Source organism: Tursiops truncatus, chromosome 7 (genome assembly GCF_011762595.2).
Source record: "Tursiops truncatus isolate mTurTru1 chromosome 7, mTurTru1.mat.Y, whole genome shotgun sequence".
NCBI lineage: Eukaryota > Metazoa > Chordata > Mammalia > Artiodactyla > Delphinidae > Tursiops > Tursiops truncatus.
In genome coordinates this window covers 7,228,388-7,249,190 of record NC_047040.1, presented here as the reverse complement: position 1 = coordinate 7,249,190, position 20,803 = coordinate 7,228,388, and the positions used below count along the sequence as shown (strand labels likewise).

Here is a 20,803-nt window from a genome sequence, read left to right as displayed (position 1 = left end):
AGAAGTAGATGCCCTTGGAAGTGTTGCATATCACCTTCCTACCTTTTGAATGACAATGATGCTTTGCTTGAGTTTGCTGGATGGACCCTCCTGTGTCTAGGGACTTTGGGGCTTTGGAGACTGGCTTCCTGTGTTGTTGGAATTGGGCATTGGCCAGCTGGGTATATGCTTTCCCTTTTGTCCTAAGGCTGATTTAACATTTATTGGTGATATTAGAGACATTCTCGTATATTTTCTTCACATATGAGTTGCTGATGGAACACTGGGTTGATTGTTAACTTTATTTAGATTAGATGGTCATTTCTGTTTCATGTTATAAATTTTTAAAAAATCTTAGGGCATTAATGTTTTATAATTTATTATCCTAACAAGTTGTCATTATCATTTTATTTAGTTTTTTTTTCTTGGCACAGCTATTTAGTGATTCATTTTGCTAGACTTTTTGATGTTTTAGAAGACCTGATCTCTGCCCTTTTGGAAATTATAATAATAACAAAATATTCATAGGCATTGTGCTAGGTGCTTTCATTACTGCATTGTCTCTAATTCTTTGGTATCTCAGCAAGATAGACATTCATTTTTTTTTTTAAGATAAACATTCTTATCCCATTTTTCAGATGAGATCACTGAGGATCAGGCAGATAAAAGAAGTTTTCACAAGGCGTATGGATTATTTTGCAAGTCCGACTAATTTAACAGTTGGCTATTTTTTTATTTTTATTTTTTTTTAACTACAAGAAGCTATCTATTTAGAGTTTGGTGAGATAAAAGTCTGTCCCAAGATGATTGGTACTGCATTCACAAAATAGTCTTTGACAGCCTGATTTTTAGCACCTTAGAACTCTCCTGTCCCCAGAAGTGTCTCAAATATCCATTTTAAATCATTGTTAATTTTATGCATGATTTTTATGTCAGTAATGATTAATAATATTGGCTAATATATATTATTTATTATGTGCCAGGAATCATACCAAGCACTTCACATGTATTGACTCATGTGAAGCCAATAGCAATGCCTGGCACAGAGTAACCTCTTGGGCTATTAGTTGCCTTACTGGTATTAATAATGTTTCTTAACTTTCCTAGTAATAAGTACCATTATTAATGCCCATTTTATAGATAATGAGACTGAGCCACAGTGAGTTTCCTAAGATCACAAAGGTAGTAAGTGGTGGTCAGTTCCTGCTTAGTCCGTAGTCCAGAGTCAGTGCTATATTGCCTCAAAAATAGACATTTTGACCCTAGTTAGCTTTTGTGAATAACACGTTACATTTGACTAGTTTTGTCCAAGAGCTCCTACAGAATATTTGTTCTTCAGAAATGCTTAGGCTAAGACCTAGATTTGTACGCAAGAAGGATATTTTCAGTTAAGGAAGACATCTTGTAAGGTTTGAAGATTAGTACAATCAGAATTATTGTACATAGTCTAGTCTTAGATCCTATAGACCAGCAGAGTTAAAACAAAATGTGGAGAGGAGGGTTCTTATAAAGCATTGCCAAATTTGTATTTTGCCAGGTGAGAAAATAATTTTAAAAATATATTCATCATAATTTTGTAAAAGAAAAGACATTTTGACACTTGAAGAAGGGTATAGCAATAAAGGGTAGTTGGCTGCCTCCAGTAAGTTTGTGAACCACTGTGTGGTTTTGCATTGTCCATGGCTTTGACCTGTATTGTTTCTTGCTTCCTGCCTATGTGAAAATGCCCATGATGAAGCTGTACACTAGTGCTGTTCCACTTATGGAACCACTGATTGCTAATTGTATCATAGTAATTCGTGGGCGGAAAGGTCCATGATTCTTCTTGATTTTCAGCTTGCTTCATTAAGTTCTAAAATTCATTACCTGAGGAGACAGCCTTTGTATACATACTATAGCTAACAAAATCAGTTATTTTCATTTGGGCCTTTTCAGGATTGTAACTTCTTACCTATAGCTTTTGTAGCACTCTTGCTCTAGGCTTTTACAGTTTTTTTTTTCTCTTGCGACTAAGTAAATACATAAAAAAACCTGTGAACAGGGCAGTCAGAAGGCTAATATCAAAACAGTGAAGCATTATCCTTTTTATATATAAAACTTTCCTAAATCTGGTTTAGATGGTGCTGGAAAGTGGAGTATTTGAGAGAGGTAAGATTTCAGTCCCCACTTAACAGATTACCCTGAATAACTCCATTCTTTGCACTCATGTAGTCAGTGTGGTTTAGCATAACGAAGACAGGGTGGGAAATCTAGCTGACTGGGTTCTGGCTCTGTTGGTTACATAGCTGTGCCAGTTTGGGCGAGCTACCCAATCCCCTTGGCCAGGCTTCCTTATATTAAAAAGAGAAAGAAAGAAAAGAGGGAATTAAATAACATGATCCTTTAAAATCCTACATGTTTGTAAACTTACTACCATTTCCCTCCACTGATAGAGGTTTCCTGTGTGATTTTTTTCTATATAATTTTATATATGCTTGTATGGCATTTAAAACATTATTGGTGCCCAATGTGTGTAGATTTTCTTTCCATCAAATTTAAAAGTGTCTGATGGACAGACATGTTTATACTATTATATTTCCAGGTTATTTTCATATCTCTACAGGTACACAAGTGCTTTTTGAATGTGTTTTTCCTAGTCTGTATTTATATGATTCTTGTAAATTGATCCCAGTAGAAAGTAGAATTGGGATGGTTTGCTTGTGTCTCTCTGTGTGGGCTATAAAATATTTGCCCATTTATAAACTGTTTGATGGAAAAAATAGTACTTTATAAAAATGATAGTTTGGATGCTTCATTGGTCATCAAAATAATGGATTCATTTTACTCATTAGGTTGTAGCACTCAAAATTATGTCTTTTATTGTCATGTTGTAATGTAGTAGTATAGTTCATATTAAACAGTTAAGATATAAGTCATAATAACTACAAATGTTAAATGATTGCAGTATTACTGTGTATTTGTTCACTTCTGGTGTAAACAGTTTAAGACTGGAGAGAGTCATAATCATCTCTCCTGCCCTCCATAATTAGGGCAAATAGTGTGAGTTCTAATTCTATTATATAAGCTCAGAGATTCTTTTATATTTTAATTTCTTATTTGTAGAAGCACCTAATTTCAGCAATAATTTCATGCTTAAGAAATTAGGACACTCATCATTTTTCCTATGGCTTAAAAAAGTAAAAACAAAATGATTTTTTGGGGGGGGGGTCATTTGTTTTTCTTTGCTCATTTTGGATTTCTTTAATCCCTTCCAAATGAAAAAGATACATTTTTTAAAAAGCCACTGAATTTTTTCCAGGGTCTTTCTCTTCCCATTTCTATATTATAATGGAGAATTAGTATACATTTAGTAAAACAATTAAGAAGAAAATTTCCAATAATGCTTTCAAGAGGACTATTATTCTATTTCTAAAATTTAAGGAAAAAGAATAAAGAACCTTAATGTATGATCCTGTATGTAATGTCTTTGTTTTAAAACTCTATTGGCAATATCAAGCTCCATCCCTATTTGTCAGTCAGTTTTTTTCTCTGTTCTCCTTAAGGAAAGAAATAAGATTGAATATTTTCTCATGTACTCACCAGTTCTTTTGCTGGGCCAGCTTTATACACGGGTAGGTCTGGAGGAAGCTTTCAGAGACTGTCTTTTTGGTGAGGTAATTTTAATCTACAAGTCCAGCTTGTAGGTTCTCTTCTTGGACTGGGTTTACGGTTCACATTGCTCTGTTTATAATGTCGTGGGGGCTGCTTTCAGCTGAAGCTGATGTGATTGGTCACTTAGTCTGCGGGGGGCCAGTTAGCTCTGATCCTGTGGAAAAGAATGCTGGTTTGTTAGGAGGTCTTTCTTCACCCATCACAGACCTTAACAACTCTGGAGAAAGCCTCCAGAACTGACTTGGAGAAGGGGTGCATTTTTTCTCTCTAATCAGGACCGGTCTTTTAGTAAGTTTGCATAATCTTACTTAAGAGTTTATTTACAAGTTCAAAGGGATAAAATTCCCTGCAAGATTTCCTTTCAGCCGTCTTTCCTTATATAGCATGTTTAAGTGTGAGATATTTCCTTTACTAATCTTTTTTTCCTCCATTTCTTTTGGGAATATTTCCTTGGATAAGGACTTTTAGGTAGAAATTAATGAATTGATTTTACTAGTTTTCTTTTCATATCCCATCTCATCAGAATGACTACCACTAATTCTAGAACTAGTAATAGAGGTAATTTAGTTACCTGAAATCTTTTTTTGGGGGGCAAGGAGGCAGACTTTTTTATTTTATTTTTTTAAGGCTATGTACAGAAACCTTGAATAAGAAAACATTTAATTGTTTGGTTCCTTACACCTATCTCTAAAAAACACACCTGTGTGAAAGAACTGAAGAATTTTCTTAAATCATGCTTTAGTAATGTTTAGGGGATGTTTCCCTGAGGAGAAGTATGATGACATGCAATAAATATAGTGTTCAGGGTACAGAAACTTAAACATCTAAATAATGTCTAGCTGGAAAACGTCTGTGATCCAGCGTGTAGCAACCTCAAAATGAGCTGTGGGATAGCTTTGTATAATGCCTTACTGAGCAGGACTTTTCTCCACCTCCATTAGCTGCTGATTTTAAAACTTTGATCAAATGTCACATGTAAGGGGATCTGAGATACAAAGGCTGCGATTGTTCATAGTAAAATCATGGAAGGCCTGCTGGGAAAATTATTAATCTAGACCAATATAATGCTGCTTAGAAAGTGAAATCCGCCTTTGTAGATTCCTTCTCCTCCCCCCACAATTAAAAAATATATTAATTCCTTCTTTGTTTTTATTAATGCCAAACATTTCAATACAAGTTCAGACACAGCACTGCAAACTTTGACCTTCAGAACTAGAGAAGGTAAAAGCATAAAGGAGAGACTTGTGGTGTGATGCACCTTCCCTGCATGTTCTGGTAGGAACTGTACTTAATTATCAATTGCTAGTTTACTGATTGGGGGCGGAAGAGGGAAGACAGTAAATATAGTGTAACACTGCCTTTCAGAAAGCAGTACTGAAGGTGTACCTGCCATGTGTCTTGAATAGACATTATAGTAAGCAAGATAGTAAAGGATTTTACCAACATTAGAAGCCCCTTTCCATAATATATTCAGACAGAAATCATTTACAAGATGATTGTCAAGAAAGAAATGTCTCAAGTGAAGAAGTATTCTGGTTTCTGGATTTCACAGTTTGAAAGTCTGCTGTGGTCTCTGAACAGTGATTCCTAATTGCTAACTGAATGGATGTCGTAGACCAGTTCTAGAGTGTCTCCTTAGGAGCATAGCACTCCCATTATAATAGCCGGAGCACATAAACTCATTTCCGTTTGAAGTTGCCCGGTTAGCTGAGATGAAACTCGGCACAGATGATAAACCAACTTCACCCTAAAATACATGGGCCCTCCCGTCTAAACAGAATTAATGATTTCAGTTGGAGATGGCTCTAAAACATTCTTCTATAAATGAACATATATGCTGCTAGATATCTGTTCATTGATTGATTTATTTTTTATTCCAAATTATAATGATTAAACAAGATGCCAAGAATCAGGTACATTATTCTTTATTAAATTCAATTCTGTATCCCTAAATTGTTTGCTTTTCTTTCTGGCTAAAGCACTCCAGTATATAATCCATAATTGTACCACATGGTACCTGAAAACAACAAAACCTTTAGTTGGCGTGCAGTGTCTTGCCTATGTATATACATAATCTCACAATTTTTAACCTTTAGCCCTGGTCTCCAATGCTCTTTCTTACACAGTGTAGTTAGCTTTCTTTAGAAGATGCCTAGTCTCTTTCCAGTTCTGCATTGAAGCCCACTACTGATCACCTTCCCCCGAGATTTCAGGCAGTGTCTGGGTATATACCAGCAGATGACTGAGCATAAAGGTTATAGGACTATGGGGCATATTTAGACCACATGAGGTGCTTTTTCAGAGTCTGATATACAGCAGCCCCTCCAGTCTCTCCCAGCCAGGAGCTGCTGTGTTTTCGGGACCATATTAACCAGTGGAGCAGAGTTGTTACCTCCTCAGGGGTTAGGATGGGAGAAAAGTTGCAAATCTCTGGATATAGAATTTAAACTACTCCATCCTAGTTACCCTGAGTTTTGTTTACAACTGGGGGGAAAAGTAAATATCAATACCTGGATGGGATTCCCTTTCACTGTTTTCTCTGGTATTAGAAAATATTTTTAGTGTTAATCAGAGAATATATATCTGAATAGAGAAATACAAAGTTACTTGCTAGAAAAATTTGCACATAAACAAGCTTCAAAGTCTGTCCCATAATTCCACTTTTGCTTTTGGAGTTTGGGCGCTTCTAAGTTCCAAGTTTCACAGCTGTAGATTTTGTTGGCTGAGTGCCTTTTTGCTCCATCTGAAGTTTTCCATAAACACCATTTCTGGCTGTAAGTCAAACATGCACACAGGTGCCCTTTTACTGCTCTTTCTCCTTAGGAAGTCCACTCAATTACACCAGACTAAAACCAATACTGCATTTTAATTTAATTTAATTTTTAGAAGAGTCCTATTTAGACAATACGTTCAGGCAGAAACAATCAAGTATTTATTGCCGTTGGGGAAAGTATTTATATATGTAGTGCGGTTGTATTTTAGCACCTTTTATACATCTTGAGGAATTGTTGATGTAAGAATATAAAATGTGTTATACAGGTAGTATAGTTTGCTCATAAGACTGCCGTGTTTGCCATATTGAATAGAAAAAAAATATATTTTAAATTTATATTTCTTTACCTTTTAGAGGTCAGAGACACCTTTAAGACCCTGGCAAAAACCTTAGACCCTTTTCCCTGAAAAAAGATAAAAGCATGCCAGCGTGATAGGTGCTTCTAGTTTAAGGATTCATAGCCCCAAGCTCATTTGTTGACTATAGGTTAGAAATATTTAGTTCAGGCATTAATTTGTAAATTATTTAATTATGTTTACCTTTAAATCATCTTGTTTACATATTAATCTGTTAAGATTTTTTAAAAAGTCAACTAAAATATTTGGCTACTCAACTTTGTCATATTGCTAATGTTACAGAAAGAGGAAGACTTTGATTTTAAGTGCTGAGAAAGGCCATGTGGGTGTGGGTATCCCTCGTTCATTTTAGCCCTGGTCACTTTGGAGTCATGTAATTTTTAGACATTAAAGGAGCTTTAGATATTATCTTCTGAGTTGCCCATGAACAACTTTATCATTTATTTTAAGTTGTATCAATAATACACAAATATATTTATTTTTTTAACCCTGTAATGAGTTAACTCATTATAAAGTTTTTTGGCACCCTCAGTCCCCACCCAAATTTATATACATACAAATCTACTCTAATCATTTAGGTTATAAAGGATTTATTTTAATGTTTTAGAGCAATTCTTGCATACAGTATAATTTATATTGTAAGTTATATTAGTAGTAATTGGAAATGTATACTCTATTAGATTGTACTTGAAGTCATTTTTTTACCCTTCAAAATAATTTTGAGTAAAATTTTTATATTGTTATATATTAAGTTGATCTTAACATTTTTTTCAGTGGTACACATTTTGTTATCGTTTATCTGCTGGAAGCTTAACAAATTTAGTTCCATTTAGACATCTTGGCAGTCTCTATCCTGAAGCTTTTCTATGCATGATATGTCTATTGCTTTTTTAGAGCCCCTTAGAATTAGATCCCAGAACTTCCTTTTTCTACTTTATTTTTGTAGAATTTCTGGCTGCTTCTGATGGGTTTAATTTGTGAGTAAATTTGTGAGTAAATTTGTGAGTAAATTTGGTCACTACTCAGCTGTGTGACCGTGGGAGATCCCCCTACAGGTATCCCTTTCCTCACAGGAACAATAAAGATGGTAAGGTTGAAGGTAAATGAGCTCCCTGCTCCAGTCCAGTCCAGTGGCTGGTCCCAGCACATAGTGAAGCCCAGGGACCCTGTGAAGTCCTTGGTTCTCACAGTCACTACCCAGGATTAGTTTATATCTAAGATTTTTTCTGCCCTAAAATTCTTTCATGTTATTATTTGTAAGAAGTTATATGAATGTAATTTTATCATTCTGACCCCTGACTTCAAAGTTCTTAAAGAAGCTCCTAATTTCTTCAGTAAATCTTTATCAAGTATCTAACCGTGCCTTGCATCTTGGTCTGATGGCTCTCCCAGCCTTCCCTGGCTTCTTCCCTCCTTCCTTTCATGCAGGCATTTCCCATAATAAAATCTTTGGATGTTTAAAAAAAAAAAAAAAAAGATGGTAAGGTTGACTCAACCCTTGTGGTTATTATGAGGATCGGATGAGATATATCAATGCATTTTGTCAACTGTAGTGTATCAAGTCATTTGTTTACATGTGTGTCCCTCGACTGTGGACCTGGAGGGTAGGTGCTATGTCTAAGTCTCTTCTTTATTTTCAGTCATATGTCTTTAACTGTATTTGTTCATGGAGAAAGCACTCATCTTAATGTGTGCAAGAGGTATGAGTAAACAAACAAACAAAAAATGGTAAAGTAGTACTGTTTCTCTGGGAGAATATTTGGTAGTACTTACTGAAGTTGAATATACCTTATGGCCCAGCAGTTTCACTCCTAGGTAAATATTAACAGAATTGGAAATACATGCTCACCAAATTTCACATCCAGGAATGTTTATAGCAGCACAGTTTATAATAGCAAAAAACTAGAAACAACCTAAATCAGTAGTAGAGTAATACATTGTGGTCTGTTCATACAATGAGATCCCATACCACAGTGCAAAAGAACAAGCTTCTGTTCTCTGTAACAACGTGGATGAATTTCCCGTAATGTTCAATGGAAGAAGCCACACATACTACAGAATGGGAGAAAATATTTGCAAACAAAGCGACTGACGAGGGCTTAATTTCCAAAATACACAAACAGCTCATACAACTCAATAACAAAAAAACAAACAACTCAATTGAAAAATGGGCAGAAGACCTAAATAGACATTTCTCCAAAGAAGAAATATGAGTGGTCAATAGTACATGAAAAGATGCTTGATGTCTCTTAATTATTAGAGAAATGCAAGTCAAAACTACAACGAGGTACCACCTCACACCAGTCAGAATGGCCGTCAATAAAAACTGTACAGGGGCTTCCCTGGTGGCGCAGTGATTGAGAATCTGCCTGCCAATGAAGGGGACACGAGTTCGAGACCTGGTCTGGGAAGATCCCACATGCCGCGGGGCAACTGGGCCCATGAGCCGCAACTACTGAGCCTGCGCGTCTGGAGCCTGTGCTCCGCAACAAGAGAGGCCGCGACAGTGAGAGGCCCACGCACCACGATGAAGAGTGGCCCCCACTCTCCACAGCTAGAGAAAGCCCTTGCACAGAAACGAAGACCCAACACAGCAAAAAATAAAAAAATTAAAATAAATAAAATTTATGAAAAAAAATACTGTACAAATAACAGGGAATTCCCTGGTGGTCCAGTGGTTAGGATTCCCAGCGTTCACTGCTGAGGGCCTGGGTTCAGTCCCTGGTTGGGGAACTAAGATCCCGCTAACCATGAGGTGCCGCCAGAAAAAAACAAAACCAAAAAAATCTCTACAAATAACAAATGCTGGAGAGGATGTATGAGAAAAGGAAACCCTCCTACACTGTTGGTGGGAATGTAAGTTGGTACAGCCACTATGGAAAACAATAGGGAGGTTCCTCAGAAGACTAAAAATAGAATTATCATATGATCTAGCGATTCTACTCCTGGGCATATACCCAGACAAAACTCTAGTTCAAAAAGATACATGCACCCCTGTGTTCATAGCAGCACTGTTCACAATAGCAAGACATGGAAGCAACAGATGAATGGATAAAAAAGGTATGGTACATATATACAATGGAATACTACTCAGCCATAAAAAGGAATGAAATAATGCCATTTGCAGCAACACGGATGCAACTAGAGATTATTGAACTAAGTGAAGTAAGAAAGAGACAAATACCATATGATATCACTTATATGTGGAATCTAAAATATGACACAAATGAACCTTTCTATGAAACAGAATCATGGACATAGAGAACAGACTTGTGGTTACCAAGGGAGAGGGGGTTGGGGGAGGGGTGGAGTGGGAGGTTGGGATTAGCAGATGTAAGCTTTTATATATAGAATGGGTAAACAATAGGTCCTACTGTACGACACAGAGAACTATATTCAATACTCTGTGATAAACCATAATGGAAAAGAATATTTAAAAAAGGGTATGTATGTATGTATAACTGAATCACTTTGATGTACAGCAGAAATTAACACAACATTGTTAATTAAACAACTATACTTCAATAAAAAAAAGCCAGACGTAAACTGACATTCCATTTATATAAAAAAGGTCAAAAATAGGCAAAACTAATCTTTGGAGATAGAAGGCAGGATAGTGTTTACCTTGGTAAGGGCCGATTGGGAGGACATGAAGACTTTTGAGAGGTCCTGATAAATTTTTTTTTTAAATCTTAGTAGTTAGGTGGATATATATTGCTTTGTGAAAACTCTGAATTGTACATTTATGATTTGTGTACTTCTTGATATGAATGTTATACTTCAATAATAAGTTTTCATTCATTCATTCTTTTATTTTTGGCTGCATTGGGTCTTCGTTGCTGCACGCGAGCTTTCTCTTGTGGCGAGCCGGTGCTACTCCGTTGCTGTGCGCAGACTTCTCATTGCAGTGGCTTCTCTTGTTGCGGAGCACGGGCTCCAGGCGCGGACTTCAGTAGTTGTGGCTCATGAGCTCTAGAGCGCAGGCTCAGTAGTTGTGGTGCACGGGCTTAGTTGCTCTGTGGCATGTGGGATCTTCCTGGACCAGGGCTCGAACCCGTGTCCCCTGCATTGACAGGCGGATTCTTACCACTGCACCACCAGGGAAGTCCAATACTGTTTTCTTAAAGGTAGGAGGAGGAGATGAGTATGGTACATTTAAAAGTCCTTGAATCCTTTTCATCCTTCTCTTATGAAAATGACAATGATGCCTGAACGCAAAACTTTCTTTACCTTGCACTTATATGTGGGATATGTTTGGCATGTCAGAATTACATTATTCTGGTTTTCCTTGGTTTACTGGAGAAGTTGTCACCCAGATCTTTCTGTTTCAGTTATTCGTTATGCAACATTTGATATATCAAAAAATATATTGCAGTTTTTAGGAATTATTTTGTAGAAACAAGCACTTGGTAACAAGATCTGAACTCCTTTGTTATAGAATTTTTGAACTGGAATTGGCTAGTGTTTGTGTAAATTCAGATGGCTACCTCAGTAACACAGACAGACAGACACACACACACACACACACACACACACACACACACACACACACACACACACACACACACACACACACACACACACACACACACACACACACCCCATATTAGGAATGGGATCTTTAGTCAAGGTGTACAGATCAGAATTGGAGACAATTTAAAATCAGGTCTATGACTCCACGATCTTCATTCTTTCTTTAGTACTGTGCTCCTCTATATCTTCAAAATTTCTGTCAGAAATCCTTTTTGGAACGAAGAATGGCATAAATAGTCATTTAAACTTTATGAGGTACAGATTTTCCAACAGGTTGAGAATTATGAGATTGCAGTAAGCAGAAAAGCAAGATTTTTTTCTTCCTTTAGTTTCCCTATTTTACCCTATCCTGTCCTTTATATTTTTCTTATTCCTAGGTACCAATATGAAAAGTATACGTAGGACTTGACAGTTATGAAGGTTATAGAAGCTGCTCGTTTAGAAAACAATGCAGACAAATTATTCACATAAAGGGAAATAAAGTCAGCAAACAATCTGAAAAATCTTTGATGTGAAAAATTCATATTCGAGCCACATTAGTATACCATTTTACAACCATTAAAGTAGAAAAGCTTCAAAAGACTAGCAGCACTTAGTTTTGAGAATCTAAAATGGTCTGGTGGTCTTACCTACCCTTTTTTTGAGGAGGAGAGAAAGGTATGCCAACGTATGAAGTCTGTCATTTGACCTAGTAATTTTACTCTTTGAAGTTTTTTTTCAGAAGTAGTAGTTCAGAAAAACAAAACACATATGCACACAGATATTTCTTCCTTGTTATCTAGTTCTCAAAAAGTTAGTTACGATGCAAATGTCCACTGAGGAATAATCTACTAGATAGTGCAACAGCTGCAAGGTATACCTGCTGTGTATCCATTTATATTATCAGTAAGATGTATAATCACAGAGAATTATTTGCTATTTAGACTACAAAATAGTGGGTACACTGATTGAAACTACGTTTTAAAGATGTTATGTAAAAACTAACCACAGATATGTAGAGTTCTATTTCTATGGTTGAGGAATTACTGGTATTTTTATTTTTAATATCTTTAATTTTTTGCAACTTATCATCTGTTAGAAAAAACTGTAATGACCAGTTTTTGATGCGTTAAGCATTTTGCCATTAATGGGTTTCCTTTGCTTATTTTGGTACATTCATTACTTCTCAAAGATGTAGTGTAAAAGTAGATGAAAAAAAATAAAATTAAAAAAAAAAAAAAGTAGATGAAAATCAGTGTTTTGACCAGCTCATCCATCAGGCGATTGTATTCTCAATATGCCTGGCACATATTGCTTGTGACTGAATGATTTACATATGTTAAAAGTCATTTGCCATCACTTATCAATTTATATGCATTAGGGATTTCTTTGTTTTAAATTTCTCTTCTGTGAGTATAGCTGTATTTTTCATCAAGTCATATAATGGATGTGGGCTTTGTAAAATGTCTCATCCCTTCTTATTCTGAGCAAGAGAACCTGGAATGTCTTCTGACCCTTCTAACCCAAGGGCAGACATGGAATGTATCTATACTTGAATTCATAAAACTTGGCACTTAGTGCAATATGCAATAAATATTTGTTAAATGAGTCAGAAGGTTAAGATTTGAATCCTGTGTCATTTAAATAGTGGTGTGTGATTTTGGACAATTCTCCTGGGTTATCTTTTTGAGCCTCAATATTCTCAGCTGTAAAATGGGAAAAATAATTTCTAATACTGAGTATTGTTATGAAGATTAAATCAGTTAAGTGAGTGTTTTTATTAACTGTGGCCATGTAACAAGTTACCCCAAAACTTAGTGGCCGAAAGCAGCAAACATTTATTTTCTCAGTTTCTGTGGGCCAGGATGGAGCAGCCTAAGCTAGGTGGTTCTGGCCTGTGTCTCTCATGAGGCTGCAGTCATCTCAGGGCTCATCTGGGGTTGGATCCGCTTCCAAGCTCACTCACGAGGCTGTTGGCAAGCCTCAGTTCTTTGCCATGTGGGCTTCTCCACAGGGCTGCCTCACAACAGGGCCGCTGGATTCCCTCAGAGAGAGCGTCCAAGATGGAAGTTTTTAACTTAGTATCAGAAGTGACATCTCATCACTTCTGCTGGATTGTTAGGAGCAAGCCAGCCCACACTTAAGGTGAGGGAATTACACAGAGGCCAGAAGTCAGGGATTGTTGAGGGCTGTCTTAGAGGCTGCCTGTCATAATAAGGGTATTTTGCCCAGCAAATAATTGTACCCCCCCATTCCAAGATTATTCTGTAATAGAATAATATCTTGTAACAACCTAATAACTGTTTGGGTGAACAGGATATGGAATCTTAATACATGTGAAATTGAATATAAGAGGATGACCAGAAATTAGAATTTCCTCATTTTCAAATGTACAATTTTTTTTTACTTTTAATATGGTTTAATGAAAAGAATTGAGGTTGTTACTGTGAGAATTTGCATATTTTATTGTTATAAACTGAAGGTATCAATGTATGTTTTGGATATTCAGCTACATACTTTAATGTGAGATTTTGGGTAATTTGTTGTGAATTGTAAGTGGTAGCACATGTGGTATGGTGACTGAAGAATTTGCACAGTTCAGAATTATCTTGTCCTTTGAAACCAGTTTAGTTTACTTGGCATAACAGGCTCTCTTTCACTGTTAATGTAACTCTTGAGTTGCATCAGGTTAGACATAGCTTAGCTTTGAATTCTGTTCCAGAGCAATTTGTTGTACGCCTGTAGTGTACTAGGTGCTAGAGTAAAGGAAAAGTAGAGTGCCTCCACACTCTGGTTTTGAGCTTACAGTCTGTTTTGGAATAAAAGAGAGGTTGAAGTTTACAGATATCCTATTTGGACAGAATCACCAGTAGAAGTTGATTAAATAAATTAAGTTGATTTAGTAAATCATGTAGTTAAAAATATTGTATGACTTAAAAACGGAAAAAAAGAAGTATATGCTGGTAAGGAAGGACTGCCAAGTGAAAACAGCGAGGGTACAAAACAACATATGTAACAGCCTGAGGGTAGTGCTATGTGAGTGTGAATGAGAGATCTGTATATATATGCATAAGCATAGCCATGGTCAGTGTTTGGAAGGCTTTATAAGAAACTGTTGATGGTGGTTACTTCTGGGGAGCAAGACTCTGGGGGGCTCTTGTGTAGCGGGAAGGTTGATTCAGTTTTCATTGCATGGCCTTTTAAAAAATGCGCATATTATTTTGTTTAAAAAAATAATTTCCCAGTCTTAGAACATTCAGCTTTGAGAAATGTGTCTAATAATATACACATATATCCACAGTTATTTATACTGCCTGAACGTTGAAATGGACACCTTTGCAGAAAAGCTTGATTTGAGCAATCAAGTCTGTTCAGAATCCTTGCTGGCTGAGGCTTATGTTGACTCATTTTCTTTACAGGGAGACCAAATTTTGAGGAAGGTGGGCCAACATCAGTGGGAAGAAAGCATGAATTTATACGATCAGAAAGTGAAAATTGGCGTATTTTTAGAGAGGAACAGAATGGAGAAGATGAAGATGGAGGTTGGCGACTAGCTGGATCAAGGAGGGATGGAGAGAGGTGGCGACCTCACAGTCCTGGTAAGAATTCTGCTGAGTAAAAGCACACAGGGGCCGAAATAGTGAGGATTTGGTGGGAATTGTTAGGGATAAAGTGGAAAACATAAACCAGCAAAGAAAAACAAGAGGGGTCATGTTTATGTTGTCACACTCAGTCTTGCTCCCACAGAAATTTTTAACATAAAATATTCCCCACAGCTATTTAATTGATTAAAGTCACTTTTATTTTTCTGGGGCAGTGTGGTTTAATGGGAAGCACCTGCCCTTAACTGCAAAAATGAGAGAGGGTTTCATTCAGTTTTCCTAAATTTTTGAATCTTTTTTCAGCATGCGTTTTTCTTAGGTGATAATTATATGCTTACTTAGGAATATGGGCTCCCCCTGAAGTGAGTTTTTTTCCTGCATAAGAGAGGATTTATTCTTTTTTTCTCTTTTTGTCCTAAAAATGTGATTTCTGCTCATTTGAAGAATAAACTTTAAACCCAGGTCAAAAACATAATCACAAGTTTATTCTTTTGTCCCTCTAACTTTAGAAAAAGGAGAGAGAATAGTCGTGATTAGTGGTTTTATAAGTTCTTCTGTTTGACTCTTAAGAATGCTTCAAACTGTTCTTCCCCGACATTAGATATGTTGGTAATTGAAGACACTGGTGCTTTGTGTCAAAGAACGTTCCCTACCCAAGTGTTGATTCTATGCCTCATGATCATCAGATGCCACTGTAGTTTAAATCTTGGGGTCATGCAGAACTGAAGCATACAAAGAGTGTGTACATGTCTTTTGAATTTCACATGCGTAACATTGTTTTATCTATTGGCTATATGCCAAGGAAGCTTACTTTAATAGAGGAAGTTATAATAATAATGTAAACTGTTTTTATTTATTTTTTAAAATTAAGTTATTAACAAACCATTAGTCTCCGTCTGAGTTAACATTATAACAGGCATTCAGGGTGCTTTGTGGCGCTGTGGGTAGGTGGAAACTTAGTGAAGTTAATCTTTGGATAGAGTTATAATGCTTTTACCCCAACTCCTCATTGGCTGCCTCTTGGGTGAGTTTTCTGTTGTTAGTGGGCATTGTTTGCATCACAGTTATTTAGGCAGTTCTCATCAGTCTGTGTCATGGGCAACCGTCTGTTATAGTTCTCTTCAAGGCATCACGGCATTTTGTGCTGAGCTTGCCAGTAAGCAGAAGGGTTTGTAGACTATGTTCCTAACAAGCATTCACTGAAACAATGGACGGGATCTGGGCTGAGCAAGAAGAAAAATTCCAGCTGATCAAAAACAAACAAGGTGAATGTTTTGGAAGATGAACAGTGTTTCTGAGCCCAAACGTCTGATGTTGATTCTGTTAAAGCGAGTTAAAAGTAAAACTTTAGTGTTATATTCTACCACTTACCCTCCTCACCCAAGAGCTTAGATTTTGGATATATATAGTAGTCCTTTTTTTTTTCCCCCATCTTTTCTAAATCTTTCTTTCCAGTATTTGACTTTTCATGTCAGTTTTGTCATCAACTTGACAATTTTCCAAAATTTTTATCCATATATTTTAAAAAGACAGTTTGGGGGACATAAAGATGCATGGGGGGCTGAAAAAACACTGTAAATAGGCATTAAAAAAATACCATCTACTTTTTCAACCCAGCATATTAAAAATAAGTCTGATTATATCAGTTGTTATCAGTTACCCTTAACATTTTAGTTAATCCTTTATTAGGCTTTGATTAAAATTTTAAATATCATGATTTTGACTTATGAAAATAGTATCAAACTTTAGTTCTGATACAAGGTCTATAAAGCAGTGGTCTCAGTCTTAATAAACTAGAGATGTGCCTTATCTGCTAAATTTAGTTTCGTGAATAAAATTTTATTAACTATTTATGACAACAAAAATATTATGGTATATAGTTTTATTAAAGTATGGCTCACAGTTGGATATGTATGGAGTTGGGAGCATTAAGGACAGCTAAGCACCCACTCTGGGAGGTGAACTTAGGAAACTTAGTTAAGAGAGAAGAATGAGCCACATGCCTAGAAGGATAGATTTCTATCACAGTGCATACTTAGAAGTGAGAGTAGCAGACAGAGTACTCTGGAATTCAGCTTTTGATCGTGAGTACTTCTTTGGGATAATGACTCTAGGTTAACATTTAGGCAGTCTGGGTATAAAATTCCTTCATTTTCATAGAAGATAGTAAATTGTGTTTTGTTGTTGTAAGTAAAGTGTGGGAAGTGGGAGAATAATGTTTTCTTACCTTTTGTAAGTGGCTTATAAGATGCTACCTGTATTTGGTGTTTTAACATTTTGCCCTTCGGATTGCTGGTTTTAGCAAATTGGGCCTCAGTAGTATAGTAACATTTAACTGTGACCTCATTTCTTTTGCTGTCTCCCACAGAGAAAGCAAAGATACAGGTTAAGACATGTGTCTCCTCTTAAGACTCTCTTAGGCTCAGGTTTGTCAGATTTTAACAAGAACCACCACCCCCCCTTTTTTTTAGAGAGAGAAAATACCTTAACTTGTAGCTTTTGGTCTTAGGCATTCGTTTTTTGTTGGAAAGTAGATGTGCTACATAATATGCAAGGGTGGATTTAGGAATGTCCCTGGGGGTATTAAATTAAAACTCCCTAGGGAGAGTTAAGAGATGAGAGAAAAGGAAAAGGAGAGTAAGCATGTTATTGTGGAAAAAGCAGTAGAGGATGCAGAATTGGATTCTAGTTCTACTTTTCATTATGCACGTTACTTCTGCTGTCAGAGGTTTTGCTTCTTAAACTATAAAACTAGGATAGTGGGCCAAATATGACATGTCAGTGCTATAATTCCATGACTTTTTTTGGGAATCAGAATTACAAATGGGATCCTAGCGCTGTTAAGTGGACATGATGAGTTTGATATTATGAATTGACATAATATCATAGTATCCTGGATATTATTATATATTATCAAGGGAGCTGGTCTTATCCATAAAGAATGATATTTTCATCAGAAGAAAGAAAATGCTTTAAGACTTGCCAAAGGGAAGGCATGGACCTCAGTATGGAAAGATATCCAGTGCCGTAAGTCTGGGCTAGGAGTGGGCCACGTGAGTGGCCTAGCAGCATTTCAGTCAGATATCTAGAGCTTATTAAAAGTATGTACTTTGCAGAGAACTGTGTTTTAAAAGTGATTTGTTTTAAATTTATCTTTAAAAGCTTTAGAGTATGTTGTGTGACTCAGTAGTTAATGATGATAACTACTGTTGTCACTTAGTGATGGCGTATCATATATAATACTGAGCTTTGAGCTTCGTTTCATTTGCCTTATTTTCTCTTTAGTAGATTGATCCATTTGAATTTGCCGTCAGTTGTAGTTTTCTCCTTTGTTTCCTATCTATGGTTTTCTTTCTCAAATACTGTCGTAAAACTTTTCTAAGGTTTGTGTCCTCCTCTTCATCCCAGATGGCCCTCGTTCTGCAGGCTGGCGGGAACACATGGAACGACGGCGAAGGTTTGAGTTTGACTTTCGAGATCGGGATGATGAACGGGGTTACCGAAGGGTGCGCTCTGGCAGTGGAAGCATAGATGATGACAGGGATAGCTTGCCTGAATGGTGCTTAGAGGATGCTGAAGAAGAAATGGGCACATTTGACTCATCTGGAGCATTCCTGTCTCTAAAGGTAAGAAATTTGTTTCAAATATTATGACAGGTACTGACCTTCTTCCAAATCCAAATATGCTGTTAGTCTTTGGCTTAATTTTCTTGCTACAGAAAGTACAGAAAGAGCCTATCCCAGAAGAGCAGGAGATGGACTTCCGGCCTGTAGAAGAAGGGGAGGAATGCTCTGACTCTGAAGGTAGCCATAATGAAGAAGCCAAAGAACCCGATAAGACAAATAAGAAGGAAGGAGAAAAGACAGACAGAGTAGGAGTTGGTAAGGCTCATTTTTGTCCTTCACTTTAAAAAAAAAAAAAAATCAAACTAAAAGTTTCCTAAGTTGTTAATTTAAGATTATGTCATGTTACAGAAGCTAGTGAGGAAACCCCCCAAACCTCCACCTCATCTGCTAGACCAGGCACTCCTTCAGACCATCAGCCTCAGGAGGCACCACAGTTTGAGAGGAAAGAGGAACCCAAAACTGAGCAAATGGAAAAAGCTGAAGAAGAGAGTCGGACAGAAAATAGTCTATCAACCAAAGTACCCAGCAGGGGGGACGGTATGTATTTATGAGAGGCAACAAGCCAAACTTGGATTTTGCTGGGGCCAGTGATCACCGATAAGAGAGGCTTCTGTTTATGCCTCTCTGAACTGCTTCTAGTGGTAAATTATTGGAATAGATTATTTTACCAGTAAACCTTCTCAAACACTGCTTCCCCTGTGTATCTATCTCAGAATTCATCAAAACAGAGTTAGAAGCAGAAGTATCATTTCCTAGGGTGCTATGTTATAGCCACCCTGGTATCAGTCAAACAAACTGAGTTTGGGATCCTCTGTGGTAGTTTGATTCCCATATCAGATTCCTTTTATGTAATGGCTATATGTGCATCCAGATGACACACCAGAATGCCATTGTTTTGAAAGAGGCCAAGATGAATCTGTGCAAGTCCATCACCTTTACTGGAGAATAAGCTTAAAGTGTATCTCCTTCTCCAATGTCATTATATTGATTTTAAGTTGCTCATATACCTTAGTAGGTAATATTAATGTTCATTCCCATGTTTCTTCTTGGACATAAAATGACAGTATAATGCCTGATATTGAAAGGTGAATTGATTTATTCATCATAAAAATTCACCCCCTTTAACATGGCCTAAGAGACCTTGCATGACCTGGCATCTGCCTCCCTCTGTACAGTTTCAGCACCATCTCTCTCTACTTTGTACTCTATTCACCAGCTTCACAGCCTGTTAGGTCCTGAAATGTGCCTTGTTCTCTTGCCTTTGTGCCTTAGCATATGCTTTTCTCTGTGCCTAAAACTCTGCCACCCCAAGTTCCCAAGCTAGGTTAGGTGTCTTCTCTTTCTTCTTAAACAACCAGCACTGTTTCTAACATAGCAATACAATATTATAAAGATCTGTTTATTCTCTTTTTTGCCCAGTAAATACTATTTTGATAGCTTGAACCAAGGATTTTTTGTTTTTCAGTTTTTTATGTCTATCATAAAGCTGAATGAATGAATTCAAGTATTTGAATCTCTACTGTATATACAAGGCACCATGGGACTTGTATGTTTTGAGACCTCTTTCATTTTTCAATTATGATGTGTCCCCCCACCCCCGTCCCAAATTACTTGTGGTTCATACTGTTAAATGTACATGCCTGGGGCCTTACTCCAGGAGATTTTAGGGTGGGGTCTAGACATGTATATTTTGGGAAAGCTGCATAGGTGGCATTAAAGATGGAGATTCTGGATTTATAGTCTCTGGGGGAAATAAAGCATGTGTATATCAGTAACCTAGGACGAAAAGTAATGATAGGAATTTATGATTGGCAGACTCCTGGAATGCTTCAGGAATCAGGTGTCTTTGAGCTTGTCTTGGAATAATAAGTAGAATTTGGAGGTAGGTGTAGCTGGATGAATTAGGAGAGGGCATTCCAGTACTAGGTAGCAGTGAAAGCTACAGTGAGGAAGTAGGACTGATCCAGGTATGGGCAGGGAATCAGCTCCTGTTTTTATTTACATGAATTATGAGGTGTGAAAAGGAGGCTGGTGGGAAACACGGTTGGAACATATACTTGACAGCTCTCTGTGTAGGGTAGGTTGTGATGACAGATGGGCTGCTCTGTGACCTGTTGGTGCCCTGAGCAGTCACTGTGGTGTAGGCAGTGCACTTGTAAAGGGAGGTAGTGGCAGATGAGATTTCAAAGTAGAGATTGGCAGGACATGGTTACTGTTGTATATCAGGGCAAAGAAGACGGAAGAGTCAAAGATGAGTGAGGTGCCTGAGAGGATTATGGTATCCTTAGCAGAAAAAGAGTGGAA

General features: G+C 37.0%; 1 protein-coding gene across 8 annotated transcripts in view; it reads left to right on the top strand.

Moving 5' to 3' along the window:
* GIGYF2 (GRB10 interacting GYF protein 2) overlaps nucleotides 1–20,803 on the top strand; it is a 126,600-nt gene that overhangs the window by 55,481 nt on the left and 50,316 nt on the right. For all 8 annotated transcript variants that reach the window (XR_002174011.3, XM_019923516.3, XM_019923509.3 and 5 more), the window contains 4 exons: nucleotides 14,691–14,870; nucleotides 18,282–18,499; nucleotides 18,592–18,754; nucleotides 18,848–19,036. Coding sequence is in view for 7 of the 8 variants with exons in the window: in XM_019923516.3 (XP_019779075.1) it covers nucleotides 14,691–14,870; nucleotides 18,282–18,499; nucleotides 18,592–18,754; nucleotides 18,848–19,036 (750 nt within the window). In the remaining variant the exon portion in view is untranslated. The remainder of the gene's footprint in view (nucleotides 1–14,690; nucleotides 14,871–18,281; nucleotides 18,500–18,591; nucleotides 18,755–18,847; nucleotides 19,037–20,803) is intronic.